The sequence below is a fragment of the Oratosquilla oratoria genome, chromosome 11 (assembly GCF_046742065.1).
Source record: "Oratosquilla oratoria isolate Oo_2021 chromosome 11, ASM4674206v1, whole genome shotgun sequence".
NCBI classification, from domain to species: domain Eukaryota; kingdom Metazoa; phylum Arthropoda; class Malacostraca; order Stomatopoda; family Squillidae; genus Oratosquilla; species Oratosquilla oratoria.
The window spans coordinates 45,334,818-45,352,007 of record NC_134787.1 but is presented as its reverse complement, the minus strand read 5'-3'; the positions used below and the strand labels follow the sequence as shown (position 1 = coordinate 45,352,007).

At 39.3% G+C, this 17,190-nt stretch overlaps 1 protein-coding gene across 14 annotated transcripts in view; it reads right to left on the bottom strand.

Moving 5' to 3' along the window:
* Positions 1-17,190, bottom strand: part of MTA1-like (metastasis associated 1-like) — a 302,424-nt gene that overhangs the window by 33,360 nt on the left and 251,874 nt on the right. For 7 of the 14 annotated variants that reach the window (XM_076192742.1, XM_076192745.1, XM_076192734.1 and 4 more), the window contains one exon: positions 14,201-14,222. The exons of 3 other annotated variants lie outside the window; for them this stretch is intronic. In XM_076192742.1, the coding sequence (XP_076048857.1) occupies positions 14,201-14,222 (22 nt within the window). The remainder of the gene's footprint in view (positions 1-14,200; positions 14,223-17,190) is intronic. 4 more of the 14 variants (XM_076192744.1, XM_076192747.1, XM_076192736.1 and 1 more) reach the window with 1 other exon arrangement.

The window sequence follows — 17,190 nt, the reverse complement described above, 5'->3', positions numbered from 1 at the left end:
TGCTCAAATATGGCAACTGAAGTTTCGTCACAGTTAACACCACAGCATCTAAATGCACAGAAAATAAGTTGGAATGCTCGTGAAATGGGACAAAAAACTAAATCTATTGTCTACTTCTCTCTTGCATGAGACCCATGGAAAAACATTATGTAATATAAACATCCATACAAAAAGGCCTTTCCCCACTTATATGGGGTAGCCTAGTCAAAGTACACACACACCTCACATCCATCCAAAATATTCATCATTTCTCTTATTTTACCACTTCATGGATGTAGGATCATCCCTGTCCCACACCACTCAAGTCAATGGCAATGCAGTAAGACAATGCATCCACCATTCTATTACATGGCATCTCCCCTTCATAAAACAAAATAGACAAGACAAGAACTTTCTTGCTTTCTCCCTTCCCTGCTCAACAGGCATTCCCCCTTTACCCGAGGCCCCCTTCACCCCAACACTGACAAGTGGGAGCTGGCCACTCTATGAGTAAATGTTCAAAGTACTTGACTAAGAGACTACATCCTTCCATGCTTGACACTACCTGCCCATCACCTGTTTCAAATTGGGTGCCTCTGGGTTCCAGATTTAGAGTGGAGTTATTGTTGTTGTTCTCTAAACTGTCTGGCCAAGTAGCCCCATCTCCCTAAGAAGCACCACAGTTGAAATGGGGTTTTCCTACAAATCCTTTGTAGAGTGTATATTGCGTTGTTAGCATACATGGCTATGTACAATGCAGTTTTCCATGTGTTATACAGTATGGGATGAAATGTTACATCCAGGCTTTTCTGGTAGCTTAGAGGTGGAGTTTCTTCAGTAATCAGGAAGCATGCCTGTGGTCATTTGCATTAAAATAGCCTTCAACATCAACAATTTCTCCATCTTCATGATTAGTCTGCTGTTTTTAAGTCCTGTATCAGTCCAGGTCCCCAGCCATTCTGATAGCATGTCCAACTTCAATATTCTCCAGGGTTTCACATGACACAAAACCACTCCTCTGTATTGGACACTCTCCAATGCTCTTCCTCAGAATTTAGTTTCACATTTGAAGGTGCACCAGAAATTCCTAAGTCCTCAAGGGTATCAGGCACTTAAAATTTATTAGAGATTGCTACCACATACTCATGAGCACTTGCATCATCCTTGAGTTTCTCTATATGAAATCCCAGAGGATTATACTTTTGGATTCTCCTGTAATTTATATGCAGTTTTGTGGTGATCCAACCATAAACTATGACCAGTAAGTATTTAGCACTCCAGTAAACCCTGCAGTTCTATAAGATACTCGTACTACAAATATGGGACCGATCGACTTTGCCACTCTTCCAGCAATCTTCAGCTTTCTGAACTTTGCAAAATTCAGAAGGAAAGAATTATTAGTGTTCCTGGTTCCAGAGCCATAGGGCCAATACAGACTTCAAAGCTAGTTTTGTCTATCCCAGTAACAGCAACAGTCACTAAAACAATAAATGTATCTTGTGGTGGGCACTGGTCCAGTCAATCTTGGCATAGAACATCTAATTCTCTTCAAGTTAATGTGCCCTGGTAGGAATATATATTGCAATATGAGAGATGAAGTCTAAGGTGTGCTTCTGCCTCACCAATATATGCTCATCAACAAGAGCAACCTTTATAACAGTGGGCTGCAGTCAGCTAGATATGCCTACAGCTACTCATGCAATGGGTCCTATTAGTGCTGCCTGACCAGAAATGGGTATGACCGTAACTACCAATATTGCCATTGCCTAGTCTTCTTACTTCTGAAAGAACCAATACATCAAACCCAAGATTCCAATCTCCACTGATAACAAATGGTAGACAATCATCCTGGGAGGGGGAAAGAATGTTCATGGCAGCCCACCGAATGTTTTCCCTGTGCTTGGCTCAATGTGTTTGTGCCTCATTTGCAACACCCCCAGCAATCCACACAGCTGGCTTTACGATTTTAGTAGGGGCAGGTTGCAAGCCCTACCCCATCATAAGTGCCATGTATGGATGCCCTAAGTATACAATCTATGATTTGCCCTCCCATGCCCTCATCTACCACTGATTCCTAGTAAAAACTAAGATTTGGGTACACATTCTAATCCAGCAGTCCCAGGGGTTGTGGGAGATGCCAACCTCACCCCTTGTACATTTCATTACTTTACTTTCATTCATGTCATCTGCAAACAACTGCTACACCTCCCACTTCAATCCTCTCTAACCATCTCCATACCTCTACTCAACACCCTTGCATTTACCTTCCACAATATCCTATTGATACACCCACTGAACAACCATAGTGACATAACACAACCCTGGTATAACCCCACCTTCACCTCAAACCATTCACTCTCATCATTTCTAACTCTAGCACAAGTTATACTTGTAAGGTAAAAGGTTTTACCTACCCTTAACAATTCTCCCACTGTTCCATATGTCTGCAATGCCTCCCAAAATGCCTTCCTGCTGACCCTGTCATAAGCCTTTTCTAGATCTATAAACTCACATATCTGCCTTACTACAAAAAATGTATCCATGGATCCTCTACCTTCCCTAAAAACACTGTTCCTCCCCAATTATTCCCTCTGTTCCTTGCATAATTTTTTAAACACCTTCCTACATGCCTTTCCAACTACAATGAACAGGGATCAGTGCAACTTCCATGAGGCCAGTGGCAGGGGTAATTTGTGGCTGGTTGGCCCTAACTCTTTGGGGTGGGGGGTTTGGTCTCACTGTAAAGACACTGCCATACCAGGATGGACACATTACATGCACACACTGTAATGCCGACAAGGCTGCAGAAATACTACAACCATACCTCAATATACTCAATAACTACGAATGGTCAAAATTGACTCAACCTAATCTACAACTCACAAACTGGGCACCAGAACATAAATACATATCATATCTCTATATCAACAACACTCTCATACCCACTCCCACACACACACACCTAAGATTCTTGGTGTAACATACGATACATCCATGCCATTCAAAATAAATATCTAAACCCTCAATCTAACGAATGATATGGGGACGGGTCTGTCATTATATCCAAAGATCCGTTATAACTGAGGATCCATTATATCCGATGGAAATACTGTCATTATATCTGAAGATATGTTATAACCAAGGATCCCTCGCTATAACAGATGAAAATCCGTTATAGCAAGGGTTTGTCCAGTCAGATATTTTGTCCTTTATATCTGATATTCAGTATATCAAGATTCGTTATATTGAGGGTTTACTGTAAGGACTAAATGCACACCTAGACTTTATGTGCTTAAATCAACTGCAATGACAACATTTGGACAAAAAGAAACTATTACTACAGTACACACTGCATACACTCAGTGGTGAATAATGTGAGCCCAACATGTGTCCCTAATCTCACTAAGACACACCACAGCACCCTAAAGACCATACAAAACAAAGATCATCCATACAATGAAATAGTCCTCAAAGTCAAGGACCACCTGGACATCTGAGGCACACAAACACTTGCTGCAGCCTCCACAAACACTCCACACCCACTTCACTACATAGCAGAACACCCACACATGTCAAGAAACATCAAAACAACACCCAAATACTCATTTCACACACAAATAATCTCTCCTCTTCCTCCACAACCACCAGACATCTGTCTCCATAAGCATATCTACAATCACATCACTCACTACTCCATTAACAAAATCAAAGACAATACATTTCTGCATGCCAGACCCCGATATTCATTCCTCTGAATCCTCTCCCCACTAAAAGGACAGAGTCCACCTGGCCAGAATGTAATGCAGCCATCACTCAGGCCTTTTAAACTACCAGAAGTGGGATGGCTGCATCACAGATAACTGTCCAGGATGTAACACTTCACCCTACACTATATAACACATTATGGAAGACTGCATTGTACACAATCATGCACACCAACAACACAATATACACTCTATACTGGATTTGTGGGAAAATCCCTTTCCTAGCTGTGGCATTCCTCTGGGAGACGGGACTCCTCAGCCAGACAGTTTAGGGAACAACAATAACAACTACGCTGAACAGACTGATACCACTAAAGTTATATTCATACTTGTCCCCTTTTCCCCTGTAAATTGGAACTATATATGCATTTCTCCATTCTTCCAGCACATTCCCCTCCCTTAGGCACACATTAAACAGTAGCCAATCTATTAACACTTCCTGTCAGAGACTCCATATGACACCCATTCTAACCTATATCACTTTCCATGCTTTTTTTCCCGTACAGCAATATCATATTCTCCTTCCATCACTGTCATTTTCCTAACACCTCCCACAGCCACAATTAATCCCTAGCCTCCTCCATTCAGAAATTCTCTGAAACATTACACCCATCTTCCCCTTACCACATTTACTTCCACTGACATCTGTCCATCTACACCTTTCCTCTCTGCCTCACTCAGCCACCCTCACACTCCTCAATTCCTACCATAACATATTTTTACTTTCCTAATTCTCTTTCTAACTTCTACCCAGTCTACATCTGCCCTCCTCTTTGCTTCCTTCACCTTGCATTTTGCTTCAAGTCTCTTCTTCTTGTACCCCTCATGCATCCCTTTTTCTACCTTGCAACCAATCCTCATATGCTCACTTCTCTTCCACAACTACCTTCACATCTTCATTCCACCATTCACTTCACCTGTTCCCTCTACATACATATGTACATAGGCATACACATATGGTAGGCTTACAACCTGCCCCTATCAGTTCCATCTAGCCCTATATCCAGGTGGCTGGGGTGTTGCAAACAAGGCAAGTGTGCATTCAGGCAAGCCCAAGGTGACCCTCTAATTATCTCCCTCTTCAGGGGCAACTGCCCCCCACCCCTCACAACCTTAATTTTTTTTTTTTTTTTATGGAAGGGGGGGGGGGATATCAGGAGGCTTGGAATATATGTAGAAACTCTCTGAGGTGAGGGGACCAGATATTGAAAGTTAAGTAGATAGGGTTACACCTATTACTGGTCGGGTCACTGAGATAGATGTAGGCATAGCCAGCTGAATATACATACATACATACATATACCAAAGGCTTTTTCCCCCTTACACAGGGGGTAGCCAAAGAGAAAAAGGCATAGAAATCACTCCCACCCATTTCATTTCCCATATATTCCACTCCCCTCCACCCTCCCTCCTATCTTGGCCCCTCCTGGATGACAGGTCATCCCTGCATCCTGTCCACTGCCCTGGGTCAGAAGCAGTGTTGCAAGACACAGCACATCCACAGCAAGGCCGCTTCATAAATTCGGCGACCCCCTCTCCGTCCCCTCATGCAGGAAAGGAGAAGACAGGGAAAAATCCCTTCGGGCTGCATCAATTTTTTTTCTCATACATACTTCCTCACCCCCATCCCCCACCCACTCCCCCTCATGCATCACAGCCTCATCTATACACAACCCTTCTCCATTCACCCCTATCTTCTGTCCTCTCCTGTCCTTCCTCAACAGACATTCCTCTCTTTTGTAAAGCCCCTTTCACCCCATCCATCCATCTCATCCTAGGACACCTCATATTCACTCCTTCCACACTTCTTTTACTAATCTTTCTTCACTCATTCTTTCCATGTGTCCAAACCATCCTAATACTTTCATCAGCCCTATCTCCCAGCTCCCTTTCCACCCCTATTCTCCTCCTCACCTCCTCATTTCTCACTCTATCTAGCTTAGTAACCCCTATCATACTTCTCAGACATTTCATCTCAAACACATTCAAACTCCTTCTCTCTTCCTCTCTCATGTTCCATGTTTCTGCCCTGTACATTGCTGTTGGCACAATCACTCCTTCATATAACCTCCTCTTAGCATCCATTCCCAGATGTCTATTTCTCATTACACTTTTTAATCCACCAAGGCATTTACTCGCTTCTCTCAATCTACATTCTACCTCCACCCCCACTCCTCCCTTTCCTGCCACATTTGCACCCAAGTATCTAAAACTACCCACTTCCTCCAGTTTCTCACCCTTAATGCTCACTTCCAGCCTACTGTCACTCTCTCCCCTTGTACATCTCATCACCTTCCTTTTGCCCACATTTATCTTCAGCTTCCTTCTTTCACACACCTTCTCAAACTCTGTCACTACCTTCCTCAATCCCTCCTCTGATACTGCTACAAGCGCAGTGTCGTCAGCAAACAACATCTGGCTCACCTCCCACTGAATATAGCACATAATTATAAAGATTACTCCAGCTGATGAGTATACGGAGGTTTCAACCCTCTCGTGAAACTACATGCTGCTACTGAAGTATATGAACTTGCCAAGATGTTCTGTGCAAAGCCTGCCTTTATAGCCAACTAATGCCTACCATAGGACACATGTACACATCTACAGACAATGCAAAAATCATAAAGTGATATATTGTAAATGGGCAATAACTCATTCCTAAATTATTCCTTGGGAAATAGATCAATTACAAGGTAAATTAAGAGATACACCTGGGAGTGCTGATAAAAGACAGCCTGTCACCCAACAAACATATTGGCAAACTTGTGGAAATACTGCACCTTTTTACAACAATCAATCAACCAAATCACAATTTTGTCCCAGATCTTTCTTGGATTGACCCATACATGACTTACATAAAAATATTTGTCCTATTGTCAAGGTATGGCAAAGATGGGGTGATGTAAAATGAAGTGTTTGGTGTTCTTTGAGTAGTGGTTACTTCTGGGGCAGTTTGTTAATGTTGCCAGGCCTATTCTGTGCTGGTATGATACACTAGATAGTATTGAACACAAACATCCCAATTTAATTCTTGCTTTTCTTGGGAGTGATTTTTCTAATGGGGCTGATGTGTACCTGTCACCAACCAATCAGTCATTGCTTTAAGATTCATGAAGTGGAAAACCCATATCCCTACAGTGGCTGGCACAGATCTCTCTAGGAAGAAACTTTGGACTTTTGTCTGTGCTGTATCAGCGTGGGACTGTCACTGGTTACCAGCTTTCCAAGAGAAAGAGTGAAAAGAAATAAAGCTGAAATTGATAAGCTGATCATAGGCCCAGTCAGACTGAGTGTTTGCCCCTCAGGGCTGCACCTCCTGATGGAGATGAGGGGTTAAGCTGGTTTTGAAAATGAGCAGCATTGCTATCCATCTTCCAGGGCCACCACATGCAGATAACCATCACTGGACCATGTATCTATCATTTTCAATTGGTGTTCTCTGGGGAGAATTTAACTTGTGTGTGTAGGTGTTCTATTAGGGTGGTTTTGGTGTATCTTGTTATTACTCTCAACGCTTTCAGGTCACTGATAGTGGTTGGATTTCACTGAAAAAGATCTCCTGATTAAGGATAAGAGGGTTTCATGAGGTCAAGATAACAAAATGAAAAATATTCACATGTTCAAGCCATTACCATTAATTGAGAGTACGTACCACAGGCCACTTCATTCACACAGTGTCCCCAGCCCCCCCAAGGTCTCTGATCAAGCTCTGATGCAGCCACCCTTCCCATTCAAAATAACTCTCAACAGGAAATACAAATATCTTCTTATGTAGACGACATAATTACATGCACACACCATAACGCAGACAAAGATGCAGAAACACTAAAACTGTACCTCAACACACACCTGGTTCACTACTGAAAATAATCAACCAAATCTACAACCACACTTCTCATCAATTGAACGATGTAACACAAATACATAATGTGCCTCTATATCCCCAATACTCTCATACCACACAAATATACACCCAAGATTTTTGGTGTAACATACAATACATCCATGTCATTTAAATAGCACAAGACTAAAGTAAACCTAGAATTATTGCACACAGTGGTGAATTATGTGAGCTCTGCATGGGCCCCTAATTTCACTATGACACACCACAACACCCTACAGACCATACAAAACAAAGCCATAAAGACAATTACAGGCTGCACAAATACAACACCTACAGATCATTTACATAATGAAATGAAAGTCCTAAAAGTCAAGGATCACCTGGACATCAGGAGCACACAAACACTTGCTGCAGCCTCCACAAACACTCCACACCCACTACACTACATAGTAGAACACCCACACGTCAAACATCAAAACGACACCCAAATACCCATTTCACACACAAATACTCTCTTCTCTTCCTCCACATCCACCAGACACCTGCCTCCAAAAGCATATCCATAATCATATCACTCAGTGCTCCATCAACTAATTGAAAAACAAAACATTACTGCATACCAGACCCCTTGATATCCATCCCTCTGAATCCTCTCTCTCCTGAAAGGCCAGAGTCCACCTGGCCAGACTGTGGTGCAGCAACCATCCAGCTCTTCTAAGCTACCAGAAGAGGCTGGATGACCACAGTGCAAATAATTGTTCAGGATGCAACATTTCACCCCAGACTATGCAAGACATTATGGAAGTCTGCTTTGTACAGGATCATGCATGCCAACAACACAGTATATACTCCATAAGGGATGTGTGGGAAAATCCCATACCAGCTGTGGTATTCCTCATGGCGACAGGACTGTTCGACCTGACATTCTTGGGAATGATGACTTTCAATGGGTTTGATCATTTTGCCCAAGCCATGAGTTCTATAGGCATCCCATTCATCTCTTCCAATCAGGATTGTCTCTTGTGGAGACAGCCCTATGAGTGCGATAAAAATAAAGGAAATGTGCCATTGTCTGAAGGATATGAAGAACCAGTTTTCTATAAAGGTGCATCAATTCCTGGAGCACCAAGGTGGTATAGCTCAAGTTATTCATGAAGATTTATACAGGCATGATAACTAACAATACATGAATTTTAATCTAGACACTTTAATGAAGTGTTAGACAAGACCCCCATGAATTTTGCTGTTTCCTATATACTACAATCAAGTAAATACTTATTTTCAGTGACTTCAGTGCAGATACAGGCCCCAGGAACACTAACATTTCTCTCCCTCTGAATTTTGCTAAGCCTAGATGGCTGAACACTACTGGAGCCTGTTTTCTGAGATGAGGACTACACTGGACTTGGTACAAATAATGCCAGAAGAGTGGCAAGGGAAATCATTGGCATACTTGGTCATAGTCACTGCAGGATCCTACTGAATTGCAGGGTTGTGGTCACAACACCCAAAAATAAACTCTCTTTAATCTGGCATCCACAAATATCTAAAACTGCTGGTTAAACAATTTTGCCAGTTAAACATGATTTTCCATGACCAAACACAACGCATGCCAGCACATGGGACAATTAGTATGTATGAAATATATTTGTGTACAAAGGTGATACAAACCTATGTTAAAACTGCACAGTACATATTAAAGTGGCTGCCAAATATCTACATGGAAAATATAAAAAATTGAATAATTAAATAAAATAAATAAAGTCCACACAGCATTTTGGGTGAACACATTAATTTTAATTTGTTATGTCTGAAAGGAGCTAGAGATGACACCTGTGTCTGTCTGACTGACACAATGGGAGTGTCAATGGGCTTCACGCTCTGATTAGGAGAGAATGTTTGTGGCACTTCTCTGCCTACTGCCATTCTTAATGATATGCCCAGTTTATCATCCTGTAACTGCTTTCACTTCACCAATATAGATTGGACCAAGGTTACATTACAGGAAGAAGCATGTGCTTTAGCTCTATTAGAACAAGGAATGTCTGTCATCCATGTAGCATGAGAAATCAGGGTATGCAGAAAGACTATTTACTGGCTGAAACACACAGTGGCTGCATTACCAGCTGGTGCAGTTCTTGCAAAGAAACCAAGATTGGGAGCAGCACAGAAGACTACACCAAGGACCAAAAGATTTTCAAGAGAAGTGATGCATAATCTAGCTGTAATAGTTACACTGAAGGAAATGCACCCAGATCTTCTGAAAGACATGTCAATTAGAATCATCCAGCATCATCTGCAGGAAGAACTTCCCATATATATATATATATATATATTATATATATATATATATATAGTGAGAGAGAGAGAGAGAGAGAGAGAAATTATCTCCTGCAAGAAATATCAGCATTGAACATCAGAATGGTGGGAAGTAATGTTCAGCTATGAAAGCACCTTAAGGCTGGTGAGGGGAGCCCCAAAGGTTGTGTGTCAGCCCAAAGGCACGTCATGCAATATCCCTAGGTATACTGTTAAAGTGATAAAACATCCTGATATATGTGTCAACTAGACACTGGTACCAACTACACATCATTACTAGCTCCTCCTTTCAGGCGTATGCCAAATTTATTTTCTTTTATTTATTTTATCTATTTATTTATTTATTTATCTTTTTTTTTTTCATGTAAATATTTCAATTGCAGCCACATTAGCCTTACTAGTGGGTATTCATGGACATCAATCCGGTGTTGTCCCAGTTCCACAAGTCTTGAACCTTGTGAGCCAGCATGAACTTGATTTACATCCTTTAATGTCTATATGTTTACACAAGTCATTAACTTTCTCAAATAACAATGGTGCAGTAATAACTGCGCTCTTTGAACATTTCATAATAAATCACTTTGATTACATCTTGTCAAGATCAGAAAACCTGGCATTATGCAATGTACAACACTTTTCTGCTAACAAATAGAAAGGATAACCTAACTTTATACAGACTACTCAACTTACAAACAAGATACATTTCAGAAGGCTGTTCTTATCTTGAACTGTTCATAAATTGATATTTTAGTGAATATGGGCCCTACGAGTACCCGTTAAACTAGCACCACTGTATTATGTATGTAAATGTTACTACACACATTTTAACACAGGTAAAGTAACAAATAGGAAAATAAATAAATAAAATACAATGCCTTTAACCTCAAAAAACTCTGCCTCCACCTCTGGTGATTACCTCTTCATTAATGCATGTGCCACATGAATCATCTTTGCACCATATTTTCCTTTGTTTCCATCAAGATGGCCCAATTTTAGGGCTTTAAAGGACTATATAGTGGTAACCAAGATTTTAGTACTGCCACTATCATCACTAAATTTACACTAGATAACCAGGGATGAAAAATAAGGAATGCATTGAGTACATTATTCTGAGATAAAATCACTTCCCAGGTATGAACGGGGCACATGTCTAATCTCATTCATAAGTAAACTGGTGGCACCTGGGCTACAGTGCTGTGCTGCTAGGGTAGCGGCATAAAAATGAACTGGACAGAGGCGCTCAACTTAAAAATTTTAGCTTCCACATCCAAACAAAAAATTAATTTCTTTATAATTTTGTTCATCTCTGAACATTCAAACTGAAATACCTAATTACACACCTCTACATCATTTTACAAATTTCTATATTCTCCTTGAAGCTAAAAACAATCCTCTTCCAATTTTCCCCTTAATGGTTGGCATGGTAATATACTCTCTTGTAATGTACTGTACTAGATTGCTTATACATAGTAAAAATTAGTCATAAACCAGGCAAAAAGAGCCAGTGCCACATGATGGTCACAACAAGAATTTACAACCATCTGCCAGTTATTTGAATTCAGCCACAAATTCCTCATGTGCTGGTTGTTTGAGAATGTCGGTTCCTCAGACACTATATGAATAGGAGTTCACTAAATATCAAATCTAAGAAAATCTTGAGAAGTAATCCACTTGGAATTCATCTTGATATTGGGAATGATGTATGTGCCCAGGAGTATACAGTAGTAGACTATCAATTTAAAGTGGTTGACACTGTCAAGGTTTCCAGTCAAGGAATGGTGTGATGTCACATGAAATGCTGGAAAATCAATCAATTTGTAGAAGACCCTGGACTTCAAGACTACTTGACCAAGACCAAGACCAGCATTTGGGGGTTTACTGGATGACACATTTCAATATGTCCATACATGTGGTAAAGACACCGAGATCTTGGAGAGCTTCACATATCTTAGTAATGTAGTGCATAACCGTGATGGGTCGTGTTAGGAAGTCCTTTGAAGGGCCTGACATTACCCATAATGTTATATACTCACTCAACCAGAGTATAAGGCCAATATGTTTACAGTACCGAGATTCTGTCTTGCTGTATGGCTGTGGGGCATGAACACTGAATGCCGACTTAAAAAGGCATCCAAAAGTCTATGGTACTGTTACCAAGTGCCTTTGGAGAATCATGGGGATATCACTGTTATGTCTACGTATCAAACAAAGAACTGTTCCATGAGACTCCAATTATACATAAATGAGACTCCTGTATACATAAATGACATGGATGAAGGAGTAGAGTGTTATATGAATTTCTTTGCAGACAACGCAAAAATACTAAAGAAAGTAAAAACTGAGGAGGATTGCAACTCATTACAACAAGACTTGGACAAGATCTGGAAATGGACTCAAAAGTGGGAAGTGAAATTCAATATCAAGAAATGTAGTATAATGGAATTTGGAAAAACTAAAAACAGAATATTGAGAGATTATAAAATTGGTGAAGAAGAGGTCAAAAGAAGTAAACTCGGAAAAAAACCTTAGTGATGATCAGCAAAGATATGACACCAGACAAACATATTAATAAAATAGTCAGAGAAACCTACAATTTATTGAGGTCAATAAAAGTGGCATTTGTCTATTTGGATGAGGAAATGATAAAAAAAAACTTAACTACACTAATTAGACCAAAACTCGAGAACACAGCAACACTATGGACACCCAGTACCAAAAAGAATATAAAAAAATGAGAAAGAATACAAAGAACAACAACAAAACTGGCACCAACTCTTTCCAAAATGACATATGAACAAAGACTGTCCAAATTAGAATTACCAACTCTGGAACAAAGAAGGGAAAGAGGAGACCTACTAAATATCTATAGAATTATGAAAGGAATGGAAATCATAGATAAGAAAGATTTATTGAAATGGGACAATGGAAAAACAAGAGGACACAAAAAGAAACTTCCCATACAGAGTGGTAGATACCTGGAACAAATTAGACAAAGAAACAGTGTGTACAAACACTATTCAAGATTTTAAGAAAAAACTTGATGCTGAAAGATACAAAGATGGGTCACCACGAGCATAGCTCCCTTCCCATATAATACAACTAGGTTAATACTAGCAATAATGCTTACTCTTTTAACAATCTACAGTTGCTCCTAAAATAAGTTTTTACACCGATACTACAATTCTTCATTATATTTCTGGGGAAGGTCTTCCCATTGTATGCATAATGTTGTTTTAAAAATCTACTCTTCACCATGGTTTCTCATATATGATTAATACTGCCTCCACAGCTTACACAAAAGTGGGCACTTTAATACAGCACTATGACACTATAATCTCTGTTGCCCTCTACTTCAACAACACATTTTATATCTATTATCAACAAATTTATTTATACACTTCTCTGTAATACATAACTTTATCTTACTTCATGTTGAAACCTAAATGAACAAAGTGGTACAAGGAAATCTGAAAACTGAAAAGAATGAAAATAATTTATAAATATAGATAAGAAAGCTGAAGAACACAAAAGCTATGATCAAAGAAGGGATCATGCCATTAGAAAACACTAAAACAAGAAATGCAACATGCATTAGTTGCTCTCCCTTAATTCATGCACGAACACCAGCCCCCTACATGCTCATCTGTCTCCAACACCACACCATGGCTGCACTACAGTAAAAGGTCAGGGACATGGCTGTCCAGAGACCACAACACAGACGCAATGGATTCTGTGACCAAACTGGTTTTGGAAACCTAACTTTGCACCACATGTGGGATAACACAAGCATGTTAAAAGAATTGGGATGTCCTCATTCCATTACCAACTTTTGGCTTAACGCTGAGTAAACTTTGCTACATCTCACATGAACACAAGAAAATCTTTGGATTAGGGAGAACAAAGGCAACTACTATAATTCCCCTTTTCTGAATGAAAATACTATGCTACAAAATTATATCCAGTATACAGCTTATATTAATGGCCGATTTAATGACCAAAAGGTAAAATTGGCACCATTGCTTCATTTGATAATGATTCTGGGCAGCATTGTGGGGCAGGAGGGATTAAGGCTGGGGTATTTCTAAACTAAAACTGATAACAAACATCAATGTTCCTTAAACCAATAAATTAGTAATTACCCTTTCTTTGTTACTTAATAAAAATCATTACAAGTTACTTATATATGAATCATTAAGAGGAACAAAAAATCAAATTTAAAATCATGAAGTTTCAGCAAGATTTAGAAAAGGAACACCACATCAAACACCAAAACGAATAAAATGGAAAAACTCACCCACCTTCTTCCCACTCGCCCTCTAAAACAAGGAGAAACAAACAATTACTTACGACATCCACATACCTACTCCCAGCAAAAAAATCAACAACAGCAGCAGCAGTGTTTAAGAAAAATGATATAAATAAAAAATATATATATAAAAAAATAAATCAATAAAATAATGATAAAATAAATCAAATCAAATCAAATTACACATGGAAGCCTATTTATGTTCTTCAGTATTGCCTCCAAATTAAAGGTAAAAATTATAGTCTGACAGAATATAACCCTGAGCCAAGTGCTGTTGGTATTAGTAAGAGGTGCATTGTATGTGTATCATTGCCCAGTACTGCAAACTACCCAAGCCAACCTAAAACACTTACTTCTCACCATCAACACTTGCTCCTTCAAACCAAACTTTTCACCCTCCCAGTAAAGCAGTATTGGTGTCATGTATTATAAAAAGTGGTGAGGTCAGGGCATGAACATAAAAGAGATAAGACCAAGGAACCCAAGACTGAGAACAGAGAGTAAAGATATAAGTAACAAATAATAATACAGTAAGTTTTATAACATCCTAAAACAAGTTCTCACTGGCAGCAGCCTACCATACCCTCATAAATGAAGGCATTGACACACAATATTCCAGAGAATTTTTTAATCTAACACTAGGAAATACAATCATAAGATTAGAACTGTTAAATATAGTGCTATCAAGCTTCTCTGACTAGAAATGCATGGTCCTACAGTATCTGGCAAGGTCAACTTTTCCCATAAATCTCATTGGAAAGAATGGCTGGACTGCTGTCTGTGAAGGACTATGAGTGAAGGGCTGACACTGTGTCACCAGATAGTTGTAGCAGCAGCAGCAGCTAGTAGTAGGAAAAGGGGTACAATTGTTGGTTGTCAAAATGACCCAAATGCCAGTCTCTCAAGGATATACCTCTGGTTTGAGTTTCAGGTATTGATGGATATTGATGGGGCAAATAATTTTTTAAATCAGTCCTCATGATAAACCATATGCAGGTCCCAATGAAATCCTGTGTTTAGCAAACATATTCAAAGTTCCACCTCTACACATTTTTCAATTCTTCTCCTGTTTTCATATATATATATATATATATTTTCTCTCTCTCTCTCTCTCTCAAAACTCCATATATAAATTATTCAATACGGGGCAGAGAGGATTACCCATGCTCATGCCAAGTTTCTGAGAATAAAATTTGTCATTAAATTGAAATTTACAATCTTTAACACACAATTTAATCAGTTCAATCAAGGTGTCTGTTTTATTCTCAGAAATTTGGCATGAGCATGGGTAATCCTCTCTCCCCCGTATACACACACACACACACACATATATATATATATATATATATATATATATATATATATATATACACACACACACATATATATATATATTGCCTTGACTTCTTGTAGGAAAATACCCCTCATGGTTACAGAGAGTAGGATGCCTAGTCCTGTCACTCCATCCCATTTCAGCCCCCCTTTTTGACCCAAGTGTGTAAACTCTGTGACAATGACTTACCAACTAGGCTATCAAGAGAGATGTACAAATACTTTCCCGTGTTTGTATACTTCCAATTGTACTATCATAGTGGAGATGGGTTGAACACAAAATTTCACATGTGTATGTAATTCAAGCATACATATAAGAAAAAATGCGCTGAACTTGTATCTCTCTTGATAGCCTAGTTGGCAAGTCACTGTCGCACTTGTCATGAGGATGCCAGGTTCGAGCCCTGGGCAGTACCACATTTCAATTTCAACATGCTGGCCTTTGATGGCTTAGAATCAAAGTGCATTGTGGTTGTTAAAATGTATCTCTAATCACTGGGACCCATTCAGTGTTATACAAATATATATATATATATATATATATATATATATATACACACACACACATATACATACATACCATGAGCTTTCCTCCCTTTATAAGTGAGGTAGCCAAATCAAAGGCACATGTCTACTCCCACCCATTCCACTCCCATCCACCACCACCTTTTCCCCCCACTCATCTTAGCTCCTCATGGATGACAGGTCATCCCTGTATCCCGCCCACTGCCCTGGGTCAGAGGCAATGTAGCAAGACAGGGTATTCCCAAAGCAAGGCCACTTCAAATAATGGTGACCCCCTTCTCCATTCCCTCATGCAGAAAAAGAGAGGATGGGGAGGCATACCTTCAGGCTGCATCAAAATATCATTCACACATAAGCACCCCCTACCCCCATCCCCTCCTTTCCTTGCATAACAGTTTCATCTACACACAGTCATTCTCTACTCATCCTTGTCTCCTGCCTTTCCCCTTCCTTGCTCAACATGCCCTTTATCCCATCCATCTCATCTTCGGTCATCCCCTCAAGTTCACTCCCTCCACCTCTGCCTTCGACACCTCTTTTACCAATCTTTCGTCACTCATTATTTCAATGTGTCCAAACCATCCCAAAAATCTTTTAACACTTTCAAAGTTGATATATATATATATATATATATATATATATATATATAATCAAAAATACTGACTGATGAATAAAAATATTGACATATTTTTGAATGATGGTGGAGAAAAATGGAGAAAAAACCATCATTAAAATAAATATATATACATACATATATATACATATATATATATATATATATATATATATATATGCAATAAAATTACAACAAACATGTGATTTACAACATATGCTAAAAACCACTGGGAAAAATAAAAGATTGGTGACCAAATATTTTCATCTGTTCAAGACATCTTAAGAGGTACAATACATATAGAGAACAAGGACAATATATACATACAGGAAAGAAAATAAAAAGAACACAGAAAGGTCCATTGTGACCTGCTCAACACAGATGGTCAGATTACAAGTCTATCATCGACAACTTTTTTTAATAATGAAATTATCCAATATGTATAATCCCACACTCATATTCGTGTTATTCTCAAAGGTACTTCTGATATAACATAATTCAATAATAT